This window comes from Myotis lucifugus, unplaced genomic scaffold, assembly GCF_000147115.1.
Source record: "Myotis lucifugus unplaced genomic scaffold, Myoluc2.0 scaffold_322, whole genome shotgun sequence".
NCBI lineage: Eukaryota > Metazoa > Chordata > Mammalia > Chiroptera > Vespertilionidae > Myotis > Myotis lucifugus.
In genome coordinates this window covers 467,329-483,026 of record NW_005871370.1, presented here as the reverse complement: position 1 = coordinate 483,026, position 15,698 = coordinate 467,329, and the positions used below count along the sequence as shown (strand labels likewise).

Genomic DNA, 15,698 nt, shown 5'->3' with positions numbered 1-15,698 from the left:
CTCAGAAGACTCTGGGAGGTGGTTATTCTCCAGAGTATCCCCTTGTTATTGACGAGGAAACAGACAGGGAGAAGCTAAATACCTCCCCCCACCCCCACCCCTGGGTCACACAGCTGGAACTCAAATCCAGGCTGACCGAAGAGCCCACGCCCCGAACCATGTTATGCTACGCTCACAGCACACACCAGTCACCTCCTCCGGGCAGCCGCCCTGGCCCTCTTCCTGAGGGTCCTCAGTGCCCTGTGCCACTTCCGTTAGAGCTCACATCCCTACTGACTCTAATTACGTGGCCTGGGAGTGAGGCTGCCTGGGTTTGACTCCTGGCTCCATTTGCTGGGTGACCCTGGGGGAAGTTGCAGTGCTTAACCTCTCAGTGCCTCAACTCCCTCACCTGGGCCAACGAGACCCAGGGCTGTGAGCACAGGAAGCGGACCTGAGCTGCCAGCACCGCCTGGTCCTGGGCAGAGGAGGACTTGGTGCACAATGCTCATTGCTTGGAACTCTGCTGACCACTTCCCACGGTCAGTCAGGAGCTGACATCCCAGAGAGGCCTGGGCAGGTATCCCCTGCCCACCAGTCCCCACATGGCGGGGGGCCATCCCCCCACTTAATCCCCCCCACCAGCGCCAGCCAGTCCCAACAAGCAGAAAGGGACTCACTTGGAGACCAGCGAGAAGGCCTCGGAGCAGATGGCAGGACAGGGCACAAACTTGATGAGGATGTGGCCCAGGGCCGCAGGGAAGTGGGCGCGTGTGACCTTCTCCAGCACGGAGCTGAACGTGTGGATGTCGGCTGCCTTGCAGGAGGGGTCCCCCGAGCCCGTGTCCAGGACGTTCCCCCCGTGCAGCACCAGCAGGAGCACTTGCGTCTTGCAGGAACGCTGGGAGAAGACTTCCTGGAAGGGACATCGGTGGGGACAGAGAGACAGGCAGCAGGGAGACAGGGAGGAGTAACACCATGAATCTCACACACACACACACACACACACACACACACGGGGGGGGGGGGTGGCCTGCAGCCAGAGAAGCAGGCACTGTGCCCAGCCTGTCTCAGCTCCAAGTCAGGGACTTCTCCTGCCCCCATATGATGAGGGGCACAGGCTGCCAGGAGGGCAAGCCCCTCAATGTCTGGGTCGGAAGGATCCCAGGAGGCCCTTCTTGTTCATAAGAGAGCCACAGCCCAGAGCAGGAGGGGATGCTGCCCAGGGTCGCACAGCAAGCCAATGACCCGGATGGAAACTAGGCAGCCTGTCCAGCAGGGCTCTGCCTTACATCCTGAGCACAGAGGTGGGCCCCCACAGCCTCGGAACCCCGCCTACCTCACTGTCTTCGTGGATCTCAATGCTTCCTTGGGCCGGGAACTTCTGTCTTCTCAAGGAGACCCGGTACAGCTCTCCTGAGGGGAGCAGAGCAGAGCTCAGCTGGCAGGAGGCGTGGGCCCACAGGCCGTGGGGCGATAGCGTCGGCGCTAGGGCGTCACCCTGCTCAGCCCTGGCCTCCGAACCAAACACCACGTGAAACCCTTTCTCCTCCTATAAAGCGGAAGCCCAGCAGGACGAGGCCGTGTCACGTGCTGTCCCAGGGCCAGCAGGGCCACCCTAGGAAGGAACTACCCTGCTCTTTCCTTCACTAACAGCAACAGCAACAGTGTAAGGGTCGTCCGATGGCTTCCACTTCCTGTATTAGACAGAAATGTGGGCCGAGCATCCTTCTGGAAACAACCACAGCCCGGCCAGCGTGGTTCAGTGGTTGAACCAGGAGGTCACGGTTCAATTCCCAGCCGGGGCACATGCCCAGGTTGTGAGCTCCATTCCCAGTGTGGGGCATGCAGGAGGCAGCCGATCAAGGATTCACTCTCATCATTGATATTTCTCTCTCTCTCTCCCTTTCTCTCTGAAATCAATTTTAAAAAACATATATATATATATATATATATATATATATATATATATATATGTGTGTGTTTAAAAATATATATATATATATATATATATTTTTTTTAAACGGACCACAGTTGCTGGATTTTAAAAAACTAATTATGTTTGAAGCTGTCAGAGGCCTTGAATTATGGGAACCCCATGCAGGGGAAGATGGCTCCTCAGAGAGACAAGGCCAGCATTGGGGGCCACACTCATGGCCACTCTTTCCCTCCAGCTGTGGGGGAAGCCAGCGCTGCCAGAAATGTTCTCCTTGCTCCCCTCAGTTGCCTGGCTCAACGCCCCCACCTTCAGGAAGTGCTCCTTGGCAGCCAACCCTCCCTGCTCTCTCTTTCCTCCAACACAGACACTACACTCCTGGGCCAAATCTGGCCCACTGCCGGTGTTTATAAATAAAGTTTTATTAGAACAGAGCCATGCCCATTCATCTACGTATTATCTGTGGCTGCTTCTGCGCCACAGAGACTTTACAGCCCGCAAAGCCTAAAATATTTACTGTCTGGCCCTTTAAAGGAAAGTTTGCTGACCCCTGATCTAATGCCTGAATATCACTGCTTTGGACTCTCAGGTGCAGAGAGACCTCAAAGACATCCAGCAGCCCCCTCGCTGCCTACGATGATGCGGCCACCACGAGAAAGTGAGGAGTCCTTCCTTCCGTCCAGCTGGCCCCTCTCCCCTGGAGACGGGTACTACTTTCTCTGTGTGGCTGAGCCTCGCAGCTAGACTGTGAACCACTTGCTTGCCTTCAATGACAGGGAGCTCATCTCTTAAAGCAGCCGGTTCGAGGCAAGGGTGGCCCTTTCCTTCTTCTCACTTTACCCCCCACCCCAGCCGAGAGCCTGCTGCACCCTCCCAGGAAGCACATTTGGAGGGTCCTTCCCAGGGGCTTTGCGGGCAACCCTGGCAGGTGGGCTGGTGTGGGTGGGAGCCCAGCCAGCGGCCAACGTGTGTCTGTGTCATCATCTCCTCAGCCACTACTGGCCCCGGGGGAGGGTGCATCTGCCAGGAATTCCAAACGAGAAGATTTGCCCAGCAGGGAAGTGCATTTTTGAAATTGTCTGTCCTCGCAGACACAACCCTGGTCTAAGGGCAACTGCTTTATGAGCTCAGAGCTGCTGCCCACACAGACAGGAAATCATTTTGTAAATGATGGAGGGCTCTGGCTTGGAGGAGGAAGAGGAAAAACTTGTTCTGAGGCCTGGCTCTGCCCAGCACTTCCTAATGCTCCTTCCAGGGGCTCCGACTCTCCTGCCTTATTTCTAACATCCTATACCTTGCCCTGGACCTGGCCAGAGGACACCTGGGCCCTGCCCTCGGGACAGCGTCACAATAAACGACAGCAGTAGATGGTTCTGTTTTACTGAGGATGGATGTCCCAGGCACTGTGTGCTGTACAGGGATCATCTCATTAGTCCCTACAAGTAACCTCTGGGTTTTGGTCCTGTTATTACCCCATTTTACGGATGAGAAAACTGAGGCTCAAGCAACCTAAGTCATTCACCCCTGGCCACACAACTGAGAAGACTGAGTGAGCTGGCACATGAACCCAGCTAAGAGTGCCCCACACTCAACAGAGGACAATGCTTGACAACATGTTCCCTCATCCATCTGACATCCACGGCTTCCGGGGGAGGTGGACAAGAAAATCCTCATTCTGCAGAAGAAATAGGAGCACAAATCCATAAGTGACACCCTGGAGACGGAAGCCCAGTTTGCCCTAGGGGACCAGTTCACCAGCAAGAGAAAGAGGCCAGGAGGGAAGCCGGGTGTGGCTTTGTGTGTGCAGCCTCGTGTGCCGCTGAAGGGCAGGCGGACCGGGAGAAGCCAGGAGCCGGCAGGGCTGAGTCCGTGGGTGTGGAGCCTGGGAGGGCCCTGATCTGGGCCTGGGAAGGACCCTTGGGAAACCATGGACTTTGGAGCCAGAACACCTGAGTTCAAATCTTGGCTCTTACCAGCTGTGTTATCTGCGCCTCAGTTTTCTCATCTGGAAAATGGGGATAATGATGGCAGTGACCTCCTAGAATGGTAATGAGGATAAACGAGTTCATGTACAGAAAAGGCTTAGAATGGGAACTGGAACATAGTAAATGCTATGTAAGTCATTATTATTATTATCATTATTATTACTATTATCATCCAGGGTGCATTGGGGGGCTTAGGACTACAGCTGATAAGATAGGGCCAACCCTGGCTGGTATGGCTCAGTTGGTTGAGCGTTGTCTCATTCACTGAGAGGCTGCTGGCTCAATTCCAGGTCAGGGCACCTGCCCAGGTTTGGGGCTCAATCCCCAGTAGGGGGTGTGTAGGAGGCAGCCAATCCATGTGTCTCTCATCAATATTTTTCTCTTCCCGCTCTCCCTTCCTCCCTCTTTAAAAGCAATAAAAGCATATTTAAAAAATAAATAAAAAAGATGGGGCCAGAGGCTGATGGGGACATTGCCGCCCCCGCACTCTCCTGCCTGTCCCCAAGTCCTCCCTGAGCCCTGGCAGGCTCCGGGCCTCGCTGGGCTGGGTGCCTACTTGCACTGGGGAGCCTGCGTGCAGTGTGATTACAGGATAAATACTGTGATTGCCGCAAATTGCCACAGCAAGGCTATAAATAAGTCGCAGGGAAGACATGAGGGTCCTGCCATTCGCGGGCACCATGCCCCCCCATTAGGTGGGGGCTGCATCCTGCACCCTCACTGATTACACAGACGGGGGAGCACCCACCTCCTTGATCTGCCTGGCTCATTGCTGCGAGGCCCAGCTCCCCGGGGGCCCACGGGATGTTCTGGGCATCAAATCAGGGGACAAGTGCTGTATCCTGGCTGCAAACTCTGCTGAGGCAGTTCCTGGCTCGGTGGGGATGGGAGGCCGGCAGGTGGTCCCAGCCCATCAGATCTTGGCTCTGACCCCTAGAGAGTCGACTACCAGGACCAGAGTCGCCCCACTGAAAGGTGCGTCCCCCCTTCGCAGAAGCCTCTGCAGACAAGCAGAAAAGCCGCCTGGGGGGCCCCTGCCTGTTTCTCGCCCACAAGGGCTCTCTCTGCTCTTCCAAGAACCAGACATCCCACCACAGTAACGGCGGCCAGCGGCTCCGACTCACCCACAAGACATCACTCTCTCCCTTGCCTGCCCCGAGCCCTCCGCCTGGTAAGCCCTGCCTCCCTTTGCAGACTGCAAATTCTCACCTGTCCTCAGAACCCTGCTCGGCCGCCACCGCCTCTGGAAAGCCTTCTCAGATCTACCGCAGCAGACATGGCTGCCCCGGGCATGGGGTGCTGGCCAGGCTCATTGCTGCGAGGTCACCCGTCTGTTCCCCCTCAGACCGCTGCCCCGAGACGGGGTGTTGCAGCTGTCAGGGCTCAGTGTGGCGTTTCTGTGAAAACTCATTACAAGTGAGGATCCAGGGCGCACACCGCCTGTGAGGCAGCTCTGGGCTGTCGAGCCCCAGGAGAAATTGGTTCAGGGCAACATCATCCACTGGGAAGACATTTCTTAAAAGCCCCGAGGGACACCGCACTGGGAGCCTCTGGGATTCTAGAACAGCCGGCCCGGGCTTGTGGCGCCGCATCTAGAGGCTGCCCCAGAGCCGCTGGTGACCAGATCTGCTGGCCGGGTCCTGGGCGGTGGGAGCCACATGCCGGCGGTGGGCCACGTCCTGTGCATGTCTGTCTGCTTGTTCCTATCAGGCTGGTCCCTGTGTGCTCTGATACGGGCTGCCAGGGCGTGGGGGGGGGGAGAGGGCGGGGGAGGCAGCTGTTTTGTGACAACATTTTGTGACAAGCTTTGAGGCGGACCAGCTACCACCGCGCTTGCTTCCAGCACCCCTGCCAGTCCCGGTGCCGGGACTGGTGGCCCACCCAGCTCACCATGGCTCCCCCTGCCAGCTAAGGAATAGAGGCTGTGTTTGCTTAATCACCACCTTGGAAAGGCACAAATGGTGATCATCCCTTCTAACTTCCCATGTGCCATACTGCTCCTGGAACAACAGCCACGGTCGTCACCCACGCACTCAGCACCCGAAGCACAGACGCCCGGCTTGGCCCAGCCCCACCGTCCCCATTCTCTCCTGCCACCTGCGGCTGGGACCCGGGAGGGGTGGGTGCCCCCTAGCTAAACAGACACTCCATTCACCCTCCATCCTCCCGGCCCCTGCAGTGGCCCCGTCTCCATGACTCACCCCTGGGGTCAACGGAGCGGAGCTGGGCCCAGCTTGGGACCGTGGGGCACGTCCTGAGGTGCATGGACAAAGCACCTAAGCCCCTGTGGGCGCGTGGAAGCACAGGCCTGGCATAAACCATCTTGTGTTCGAACCCAATGGCTTTGCTCTCCTGCTCGGTGTGGGTGCAGGAGACATGCCTGGGAAGACCTGGGAGGTGCAGAGCCTGGTGCCGCAGCACACAGGGGGCTCAGAGCCCCCGGGGAAACCACACGGAGAGGGACACACACGCTGGAGGAGGCAGGAGACAGGCCATGGGAAGAGTCACGTGGTGGGAAGTGAATGCCCTAGTCAGAGGGTGCCCTCGGACGCCCTCTCCACGTCATGGCAGAACGAGGGGTTCCGAGCCAGGCAGTCAGGGATTCTGAGCCCAAGGGTGAGGACACGGTGCCCCGCGTGAGTTCAAGCCTCTGTGCCGGCAGAATCACCCCGAGGACCCCGACAGCACCGGCAGGTGCGATTGGCGAGTGGCTCTGAGGGACTGTGGAGAAAGGAAGAGGAGCCAGGGGAGTGCAGGTGGCCAAGGTCACCTGGATTTCAAAGCGATTGATTCCAACTAGGGAGCTTGGTGCCGATTCCCAGACAAATTAACAAACACGTGTTTGGGGAGCCCTTAGCAAAGGGAGGAGCAAGCTCTGATAGGTTCGTTCCTTGTCAACCCTCCTTCATTGCTGGCTGAGGAGGGTCACTGGCCTGGAACTTAAGGGAACACCTAGGGCTGGGGGCATCTGGGGCGGGGGGACAGGAGCAGAATGACAAATAGGGAAGGGAGCGTGCAGCTCTCAGGACAGCTCGGGGCGTGGGTTAATGAATGGAGCCCATGCAGGAAGCCTCGACGCCAGGCCTCCTGGCTCTGCCTGATGTGAACGGCACGGCACAGCACGAAGCAGGGGAAAGAAGGGACCCTCCTCCGATGATTCTTAAACCTTTAAAAGCTGGGGGATCTTTTATCCCAGGAAATTTTCTTTAGGAGCCCAATCTGCAAAACAGATGAAAGTGGACCGGCTCTGGGGGAAGCAGGTTGGGGGGGCCTCACTTTCCTGTTCCACTCCCCCCTGCCCCTCAATGGCCCCTGGGGCTCCACCGAACTCAACTAAAAAGCCATCACCTGTTCACCAGCCAAACTCCAGGCCACCCTCCACCCCACCCTGTGAAAAAACAGCAAACTAGGTAGAGAGGTGGGTGGATGGGGCTGTGTTTTCAGGGGAAACACGCCAAATGTTCATAAATGGTTTTCTCTAAATGATAGGACAATGGGTGATATTTTTTAACTTCCTACTTCTCTCTATTTTCCCGTTTTTTTCCAGTGAGCCCATATTTTTTTTAGTTTAAAATTACTCCTGAACATTTCTATTGAATAGACAATACAAGCGTGTGTCTCATTGATGATAAGAACATTTTTAAACAAGCCACAGCCCCTCCTTTACTAAATGGAAACACTACAAACAAAATAAAATGTTGTCCTGCCCTCTCAGAGCTGACAGGCTAATGAGGAAATATAAAAAGGAAAAGAAATGCTTGTGCAAGGAACAAATGAACATGAAGCACACTGAGTGAATTACGAACCTGTGGGTTAAAAAAACAACTCGAGTCCTGGCTGGTGTTGCTCAGTGGATAGAGCATCAGTCTGCAGACTGAAGGGTCCCGGGTTCGATTCCAGTCAAGGGCACATGCCTGGGTTGTGGGCTTGATCCCCAGTAGGGGGCGTGCATGATTCTCTCTCATCATTGATGTTTCTATCGCTCTCTCCCCTCTCCTTTCCTCTCTGAAATCAATAAAAAATGTTAAAAAAAAAACAACAAAAAAAAAACTCGAGCCCTGGCTGGTGTGGCTCAGTTGGTTAGCCACGAAAGGTTTCAGGCTTGATTCCTTGTCAGGGCGCATGCCTGGGTTGTGGGCTGGATCCCCAGTAGGGGGTGTGCAGGAGGCAGCCAATCAATGTTGGGCTCTCACGTGGATGTTTCTCTCTCTCTCCTTCCCTCCCTCTTCCTCTCTCTCTTAAAAAAAACTTGACATCACTTGCTGGTTTCTACTATTGATTATTGCCCAAATTTGTGTCAGGGCTGAAAATACCAAGATGAATCAGATACAGCAGTGACTTCAAGGATCTAGCAAGTGCCTAGGGTCACATGATCAGGGTCCAGTCACATGACAAAGACCTAGATCATGTGATCACGCCTGGCCACACGACCAAAGGCTGCAAACAGCCTGAGCCAGGATAATAGGACCTCCAGAGGTATCTCTGAGGCTGCATGCACTGGAGACTTCAGTTCACAATGAGGAGGGACATCCCTGCTGTGCCCTGCACCTAGGGCCACTTTGAGAGCATCTCTGCAGACTAGTAACTGGGCAGGAAAGGGTGGAGGGGGGCCCAGCCTGGAGGAGCGCAGGCGCTAGGGGACCTGGGGGCTGCCCCTAAACCCCTGCAGAGCCTTGCCTGGGTCCCAGGAGCAGAGGGCAGAGCCAGGATGAAAGGGAGTGTGGTGGTTTCTGGAGAGTTCCACGTTTCAACACAACCTAGGAATGTTTACAACAGTTAGGAATGACCCGTGCCGGCCTGAAGAAGGCAGGGACTTCTCCTTCACCAGGTTATACAAGCAAGTTATGTAAGTGACCACTTAGCAGGGACGCCAGGGCAGGAATTTCCAACCAGGCTTGGGGACCTCGAGGCTGAGGCCCCTCCTCGGACTCCGTAATCCTTTCGGTGTCAGAATCCAATCAGGTCAGCCTGGCTTCACTGGGCTAACGAGGCCAAAACCCCGGAGGGCCAACTAGCCCCCCACAGAGACACTAGCCCAGACCATAGCCTGACCCTTCCCAGGGTTTGAGTCCAGATCCTGCCTCTTGAAAACCTGTTGGCCACCCCATGTGAGCCTGGGGATAGCTCCAGGGAGCAACTCCTCTTGGAACCCAGCCCAGATCAGGAATGTCACCATCTGAAGCCACCATCTCAAATCAGGCCCAGTGAAGCTTCCAGATATTCAATCACAGGAGAACCCCCTTAGCCTGCTACAACGTGACACTAGAAGGGCATGGCACCCCCTTTCCCGGTGACCCTCCTGTAATAAACGCAGTCCTCTTAAGATCTGTCCCGAGTTTCTCATCGTCATCCAGGGTCTCAGGCAATCTTCCCATTCATCCTGAGCCGTCAGGGTGCTCTCCCCATTTTACAGAAGAGAACACTGAGGCTCAGAGAGGGTAAGTGGATTATCTCTATATGCATGTGAAGGGGTAGGGCTTTGAACCAGGTCACTAGGCCAGGACTCCTTCATCCTCCTGCAGCGATGTCGCACAAAGATGAGGTATAAGGAAGGGGTGTTCTCACTCTTTCAAATGCCTCCACACCACAGCCTGCCCAGCAGAGTGATCCCTGGAAGGAAGGACCCTGTCAGGCTCCCCCTGGCTCTGCTCCAACCCACACATTCCGTCTCACCCTGGCAATCCCCTCAAAATGAATGTGGGTTCCAGAAAAAAGGACTGGGAATGGCCCTTGGACCTACAAAAAGGTGCACTCGACCTTAGAACTCAAAGCTAGAGGAATGCTCATTACTCCAAAATGCCTTTTCTCACCTCTCAGACTAGCAGTTGCCAACCCCGTGCTACCCAGGGTGTGGGAAAACAGCCCTCACTCATGGCTGGAGAAGGTGAGAACCAGTCCCACCGCTGTGGAGGGCAATTTTCTGGTGTCATTCAAAACGCCCAATGCCCTTGACCCACCAGCTCCAAGTCCACGTGCATCATGACACATGCACAACACGAACCGTCGACAACTATTTATAAAAGAGATAAAAGACAGAAAGCAGCCCCCTGTGCCCGCCCCATAGGGGCTGGTGAAACAAATTATGCTGAAATAGGACACACCGTTGCAAAGCCCCGCCTCTAAATGTGTTGAGATCATAATCCCAACGCCATATGCATTATCTGAGGAAAGCAAGGTGCCGAGTGGGATGCTCTGGATGCTCCCATCTGTGAGGGTTATAGATAAAAATATGGATCGATGAATATTTATGGAGATGTTCTGGCATGCAGAGGATATTTCTGGAATGGTCTATACGAAACTCGTCATAACCTTTGCTTCCCGGAAGAGGGCCTGGGTGAGCTGGGGGACCGGAGAGGGAGGCATACTCGTCACCTTTTGTTCCTTTAGAATTTTACACCGTGTGTGTTCCCTACGCAAAAGGCACATTAAAAATCAGAATTCTCTCAATGCCCACATAGCAGGGTGGTTTTTCCCTGAGATGTTAATGTCTGCTTTCTCCTGGCTCTGGCTGCTCTGCTCTGGGGAGATTTGTGGCTGAGCTCCATGGGTTTTGTTTCCAAAAGTACCTTTGTTCCCAGAAAGAAAGGCTTTGAGGAAACAGATGCTCTCAGGCTGCAAGTCCCACCCCTCCCCAGGCTGAGAGGAGGACAGAGAGGAATGTGGGGTGCCCTCCCAACATGGGGTACCTTCACACCTCCAGGGGGACGGACAACAACTCCAGGGGGCCTGGCCCCCCTCGGCCCCAGGAGCTGCAGAGCAGGACGAAGGGACGGTCAGGCTGGGGCGGACGCACACCCTCACAGCCCCCCCCCCAGGGTGGGGAGACACCTGGGGCTTTGAGAGGCCCCTGGAATCACAGAGGGGGAGTTTCACCAGCAGTTGGATGGCTATGCAGGGTGAACATTATAAACTGGTGTCTAGAAAAATGAAGGAAGCTTGTTCTTTCCTGTGTAGGTCTGTGGGCTGTGCAGGATGGTCTCCATTTGCCCCCATCCCACCCTCCAGCTCCCAGCCCAGCCAGGGTCTGAGGCGGAGACTCTGGCTTCAGGCTGGGCGTGGCCAGGGGAAGATGCCCAGAGGAGAACTGGGGAGTGAGGCTCCCTCCCCGCCAGGTCACCAGAGGCAGGTCCCTCTCCTGAAGGCCACAGCCCCTGAGGGGGGGGGGGGGACTCTCTTTGCTCTATTTTATTCCCAGAGGCTATCAAGGTGCTGGCATACAGAAGCTACTCATTTTCAAACAAATGAATAAATGAACAAATAATGTGTTTCCAGTTTGCACCCCTGTAGGTGTCAGAAGCTGTACACGTCCCCAGCAGAGCACCGACACCACAGGGGTAGACTCACATAGACACACACGTATCTGTGTGTAAATAAATGCACCAATACATTGACATACACGCAGTGCACACACACAAATGCATGGGCACACAGAGCACACAGGTGCCTACACACTACAGCAGACCATGCCAAGCACAGACATACGCGCACACACACGCAAGCAAAGTGCTCCCAAGGCGGATGTCTGCCATCCTGAGCTCATTAAAGCTGGCTAAATATAGCTCGTCTGCAGCTGTGCTCAGCAAGCTGCCCACACAGGCCAGAAAAAGACACCAGTTACCAGGCAGAGGAGTGGGGAGGCCAGCTGTGGGCAAGGGGCTCTGTGTGCCACGCCCGTGTGGGCAGCTAGGGGGTCCCACGACTGAGGGGGTGCAGGAGCATTCAGAACTCTGGTCACTGACCCCGGCTGTGGGCATGAGGTCAGACCACAACCCCACGATGGGGTAGATGATGCCGAACACCCCCATTTTCTCTCTACGTCCCTTTGTGGCAACCATACAGGTTCGTCTGACAGTGAATCTGGTGAAGGAGCCAAGCTCAGTCCAGGACCAGGAGCTGGAGTCCTGGGACAAACCAGGCTCCATGGGTGGCTAGGGCAGCACTCGGTGGGGAGGAAGACCAAGGTCAGTCTGGAACCATTGAGACCCAATCGGGACCAGTGCGGGGTCTTGGTCTGGAGACAGAGAGAGGGTGGAGTCCCACTGGGCACCCCACTCTAATGAGCAGGCTTGGCCGTGGGCCCCTCCCGCACCTGGGGCAGCCGCCTGCTGCCGCCACTCCCGCCTCTGATGCCAGGCACTGGCCCCGGGCAAGCCATTTGACAACCACGAGTGTGGGTCACATGTGTCAGGTCCACCAGGGGGCCCCATAGTCAGTCCTCCTGTCCTGGAATCTCCCCCATCAGGTGGGGGTGAGAGAGAAGAAGCCCCTCCAATTCATACTTTCCTCTGCACATTCTGGACCCCAAGGTGTTTGGGGTTGGAGTGAAGCTGGCTCTTGAGGGGGCACCTGCGTGACACAGGGGACAATGGGGCACTTCCCCAGAGACCTGCGGTGACCGTGGAAAGGAGAAATTGCAGGAAAATGGGGGCTCAGACCAGACATGGGACCACGCTCTGGAGGTGGAGGCGTGAGGAGACCGGGTTTGAGCACCTTCCTCAGAAGGTTATTTACCCTGAATCCTTGTCTTCCCTGTGTGACATGCTTGTAATGACCATCGCCCTTCCCAGCTCCCAGGTCATCATGGAGATCAGAGACTGGCCAGGACAGCGCCCTGCACTCTGTAGAGCTGCTGAGATGGGAAGGGGGAGAGTGAGGCGGTCACATGTCTCCTGGGAGAGCCAGGCTCCTCCCTGGAGATGGACCTGGTGGGCAGGGGAAGGAGTGACTGCTCCACTGAGCCAACAGCCCCGCCCTCAGCCTCTTCTGAGATGATGGCAGGAACCAGCAGGGAGGGGAGGCCCAGTTTCTGATCTGGGCAGCAGTGAGTGGGGCAGAGAAGGCAGGGACCGACAGTGCTGGGTCCCAAGGAATCTCTCTGGGACCCCAGTCCTTCCTACACTCTGCTGCCAGGGGGCTGGTTGGGTCCCCTCCACAGGGATGATGAGATGCTCAAGCTTCCCAATTGGCCTGTGAGAAAACTGTGCTAGAGTCTCCATGCTCCTTCTAGAAGCCGGTGTGGATAGGGAGGGGGAGAGCTGATGGGATAGTGAACAGGTGGGTCAAGCAGGGGTGAGGCTCATCCTTGGCGGGCGAGGAGTCGCAGGAGGGTGGCAGGGGCCACGAGGACAGGTCTGCCTCCTGTGAAGGTCTCCCTGACACTCTGGAGGGAGGACTGGAGTGGGAGAGACTGGAGGCAGGGAGGCAGCAGAGGGAGGATGGACCGGCCTGAGAGAGAGAAGATGGCGGCCTTGGCTAGAGGAGGGACGGGGGACAGAGAGGGGTGGAGGCGCGGAGAGATCTGCGGGAGGTAGAATGGATACTCTCAGGGGTCTGACCTCGCTCTGGAAGGTGACAGAGATGGAGAAGTCTAGTAGGGCCCCATGTTTCTAGCTCAGGTTTGTGAAAAATGGCACCATTTCCTTTGGATGGAGGACCAGGAATGAGGTTCCAGGAGCAGATGCTTAGTGCCCTGAGGGCTCGCACCCAGCACCGTGGTGGCCAGGCTGGAAGCACTCTGTCGGTGTTAGCTGTGCCGTGGAGTGGCGTGGACAGGGCTGAACAGAAAGACATGCAGACCACGGGACCCAAAGAGGCAGCAACAGAAAACCAGAGCAGCTAAGGGACTCCAAGTCCAGGGCGCGCAGAGGCGGGACAGAAGGCGGGCCACAGGCAGGAGCTGAGGCTGCACAGCAAGTCAGTGAAGGGGCCCAGGTCTCCCGACCACCACCCAGGCTCTTTCTCTCTCCTCTGCCCTACCCAGCCCCACACACAGTGGCTCCCGGACTTCTCATGTCTGGCTCCAAATAAGAAGCACAAGCCACTGCGTGATGAAGGCTGGGGCCGCCTGGTAGCCACGAAGGAGGGAGGATTCTAGGACATTCCCCCTGCCAAGGCCACAGCAGATGGCCGGGGCAGGCCTCTTTCCCTGCACTCACACTTCCTGCGGCAGGTGCAGGAGGGCTCCCTGGGACTCAGACTCATGAGGAAACGCTCAGCCAGTAACAACTGAGACAGCCACAGGACCAGCAGAGTGTCAAAAAGACAGCTCCGTGAGGGGATGAGCTTCATCCCACACCTGTGCCAGGTGTTCCAGTTGCCAAGGCTCATCCAAAAGCCAATACTAAGTGAGAACCATTAAGTGCTTCTGTCACTGTCATAATTAGCTAGCCAATATTCATAATAGGCAGAAAGCAACGGGGAAGCCAGACATGATCAGCATGGTCATCTGGGCAGCTTCACCAGGAAGCTGCAACGTCACACCCCCCAGGGAACCACCACCAGTCCATTCTCTGCAGACCACAGGGGAGGGGTCAAACAGAGGGGGAAATGGGCACACGGGCCGTGAAGTCAGGGTGAAGTAGGGATGGTGCTTGCCTGTCCGTCTAACCTGGAATAAAGATCACTGGCTAGGAGGGTGGACCCTAATGCAAGGCCACGAGAATTTGGGAATACCTAATCCCCAGACAAAGGAATTCTCTCTCTCCTATTCTCTCTTGCTTCCTTGCAGTCTCTTACTCTGTGTCCTGCACTCACCCATGCACTAGCCCATCATGTGGCCTTAGCAACCACATGGCTCATAGCCCTGTGGACCCCACGCCCAATGCACTGCAGCTGGGAACACGAGCTAAGCTAGCCAGATGCGGGACTGCACTGTGCTTTACCGTGGAGCAGGAACGCTGGGCAGTGGCTTTAGTCCTCGCTCTGCTGAAGACACGGCTGGACTGTGTCCAAGGCAAGACCAAGGGAGATGGGACCTTGGAGGGGAACCCCTTCCATCTTACATCATCAATAAAGCTTTCCACGATCTCCCATCCTCCCGTGGGAGCCTCAGGAAAAGCAAGAGCTCCACTTCTACCAGTTACAGGAGGGGACTCAGGGCACCCCGCCAGTAACACCTCCTCCGTGAGAGGTGCAGATCATGGCACCCACATATATTATCTCCACCCCCTCAGCAAATCTAGGAAGTGGCCATTATGATCATCTTTCCACAACAGAGTAAACTGAGGCTCAGAGATATTAGATAACTTGTCCAAAGTGGCACAACGAGCAAATGAAGGAACTGGGCCTCAGCCCCAAGGTCAATACCGCCCGTTAAAGCTCAGATGCTAGGATTTAAGGCCATAGGACTTAACCCAGCCCCAGGTTTTCTGGTTCCTGGTCCAGGGCAATTTGTGGCACTTCCCACCTTGTTTTTAGTGAGGTTTTAAAAACCAAGTGGAAATTACAATAATATACATGGATGTGACTGTAAGTGGCAAATCACATTGTAAACATCAGGCATTGCTGTTATTCTGTTTTTGTTAAGGGTCGCAGACTTTTATTTTGCCAATTTTTGGACTCAAAATGAACAAATCACCATCAATTACCTCCATCATTTTATAAGAGAGAAAGTATTAGAATGCACAAATTTGTAGGCAGGAAGCAATTGTGGAATAAAAAACAGTTCACCCAACAGAATGGAAAAACATATAACAGTGTTGCTGTTTTTTCACTGTCAAAATAGGTTTGTCCTGGGAATCACTGACTTCAGCGAGCATTTCAGCTCCGGAATTCTTCCATCACCTACTGTTATTCTCCACTAAATAAGAATATTCCAGCCCCAGCTGGTTTGGTTCAGTGGATAGAGCGTCGGCCTGCAGACTGAAGGGTCCAGGTTCGATTCCCATCAAGGGCACATCCAGGTAGACAGCCGATCAATGATTCCCTCTCATCATTGATGTTTCTATCTCTCTATCTCTCTCCCTTCCTCTCTGAAATCAATAAAAATGTGTTTAAAAAAATAATATCCTTAAGCAGCA

General features: G+C 55.2%; 1 protein-coding gene across 1 annotated transcript in view; it reads right to left on the bottom strand.

Moving 5' to 3' along the window:
• Window positions 1-15,698, bottom strand: part of PITPNM3 (PITPNM family member 3) — an 86,368-nt gene that overhangs the window by 25,347 nt on the left and 45,323 nt on the right. Inside the window, exons 5-6 of the mRNA XM_023764212.1 lie at window positions 1,319-1,395; window positions 660-895 (exon numbers count right to left, since the gene is read on the bottom strand). Coding sequence (XP_023619980.1) covers window positions 660-895; window positions 1,319-1,395 — 313 coding nt within the window. The remainder of the gene's footprint in view (window positions 1-659; window positions 896-1,318; window positions 1,396-15,698) is intronic.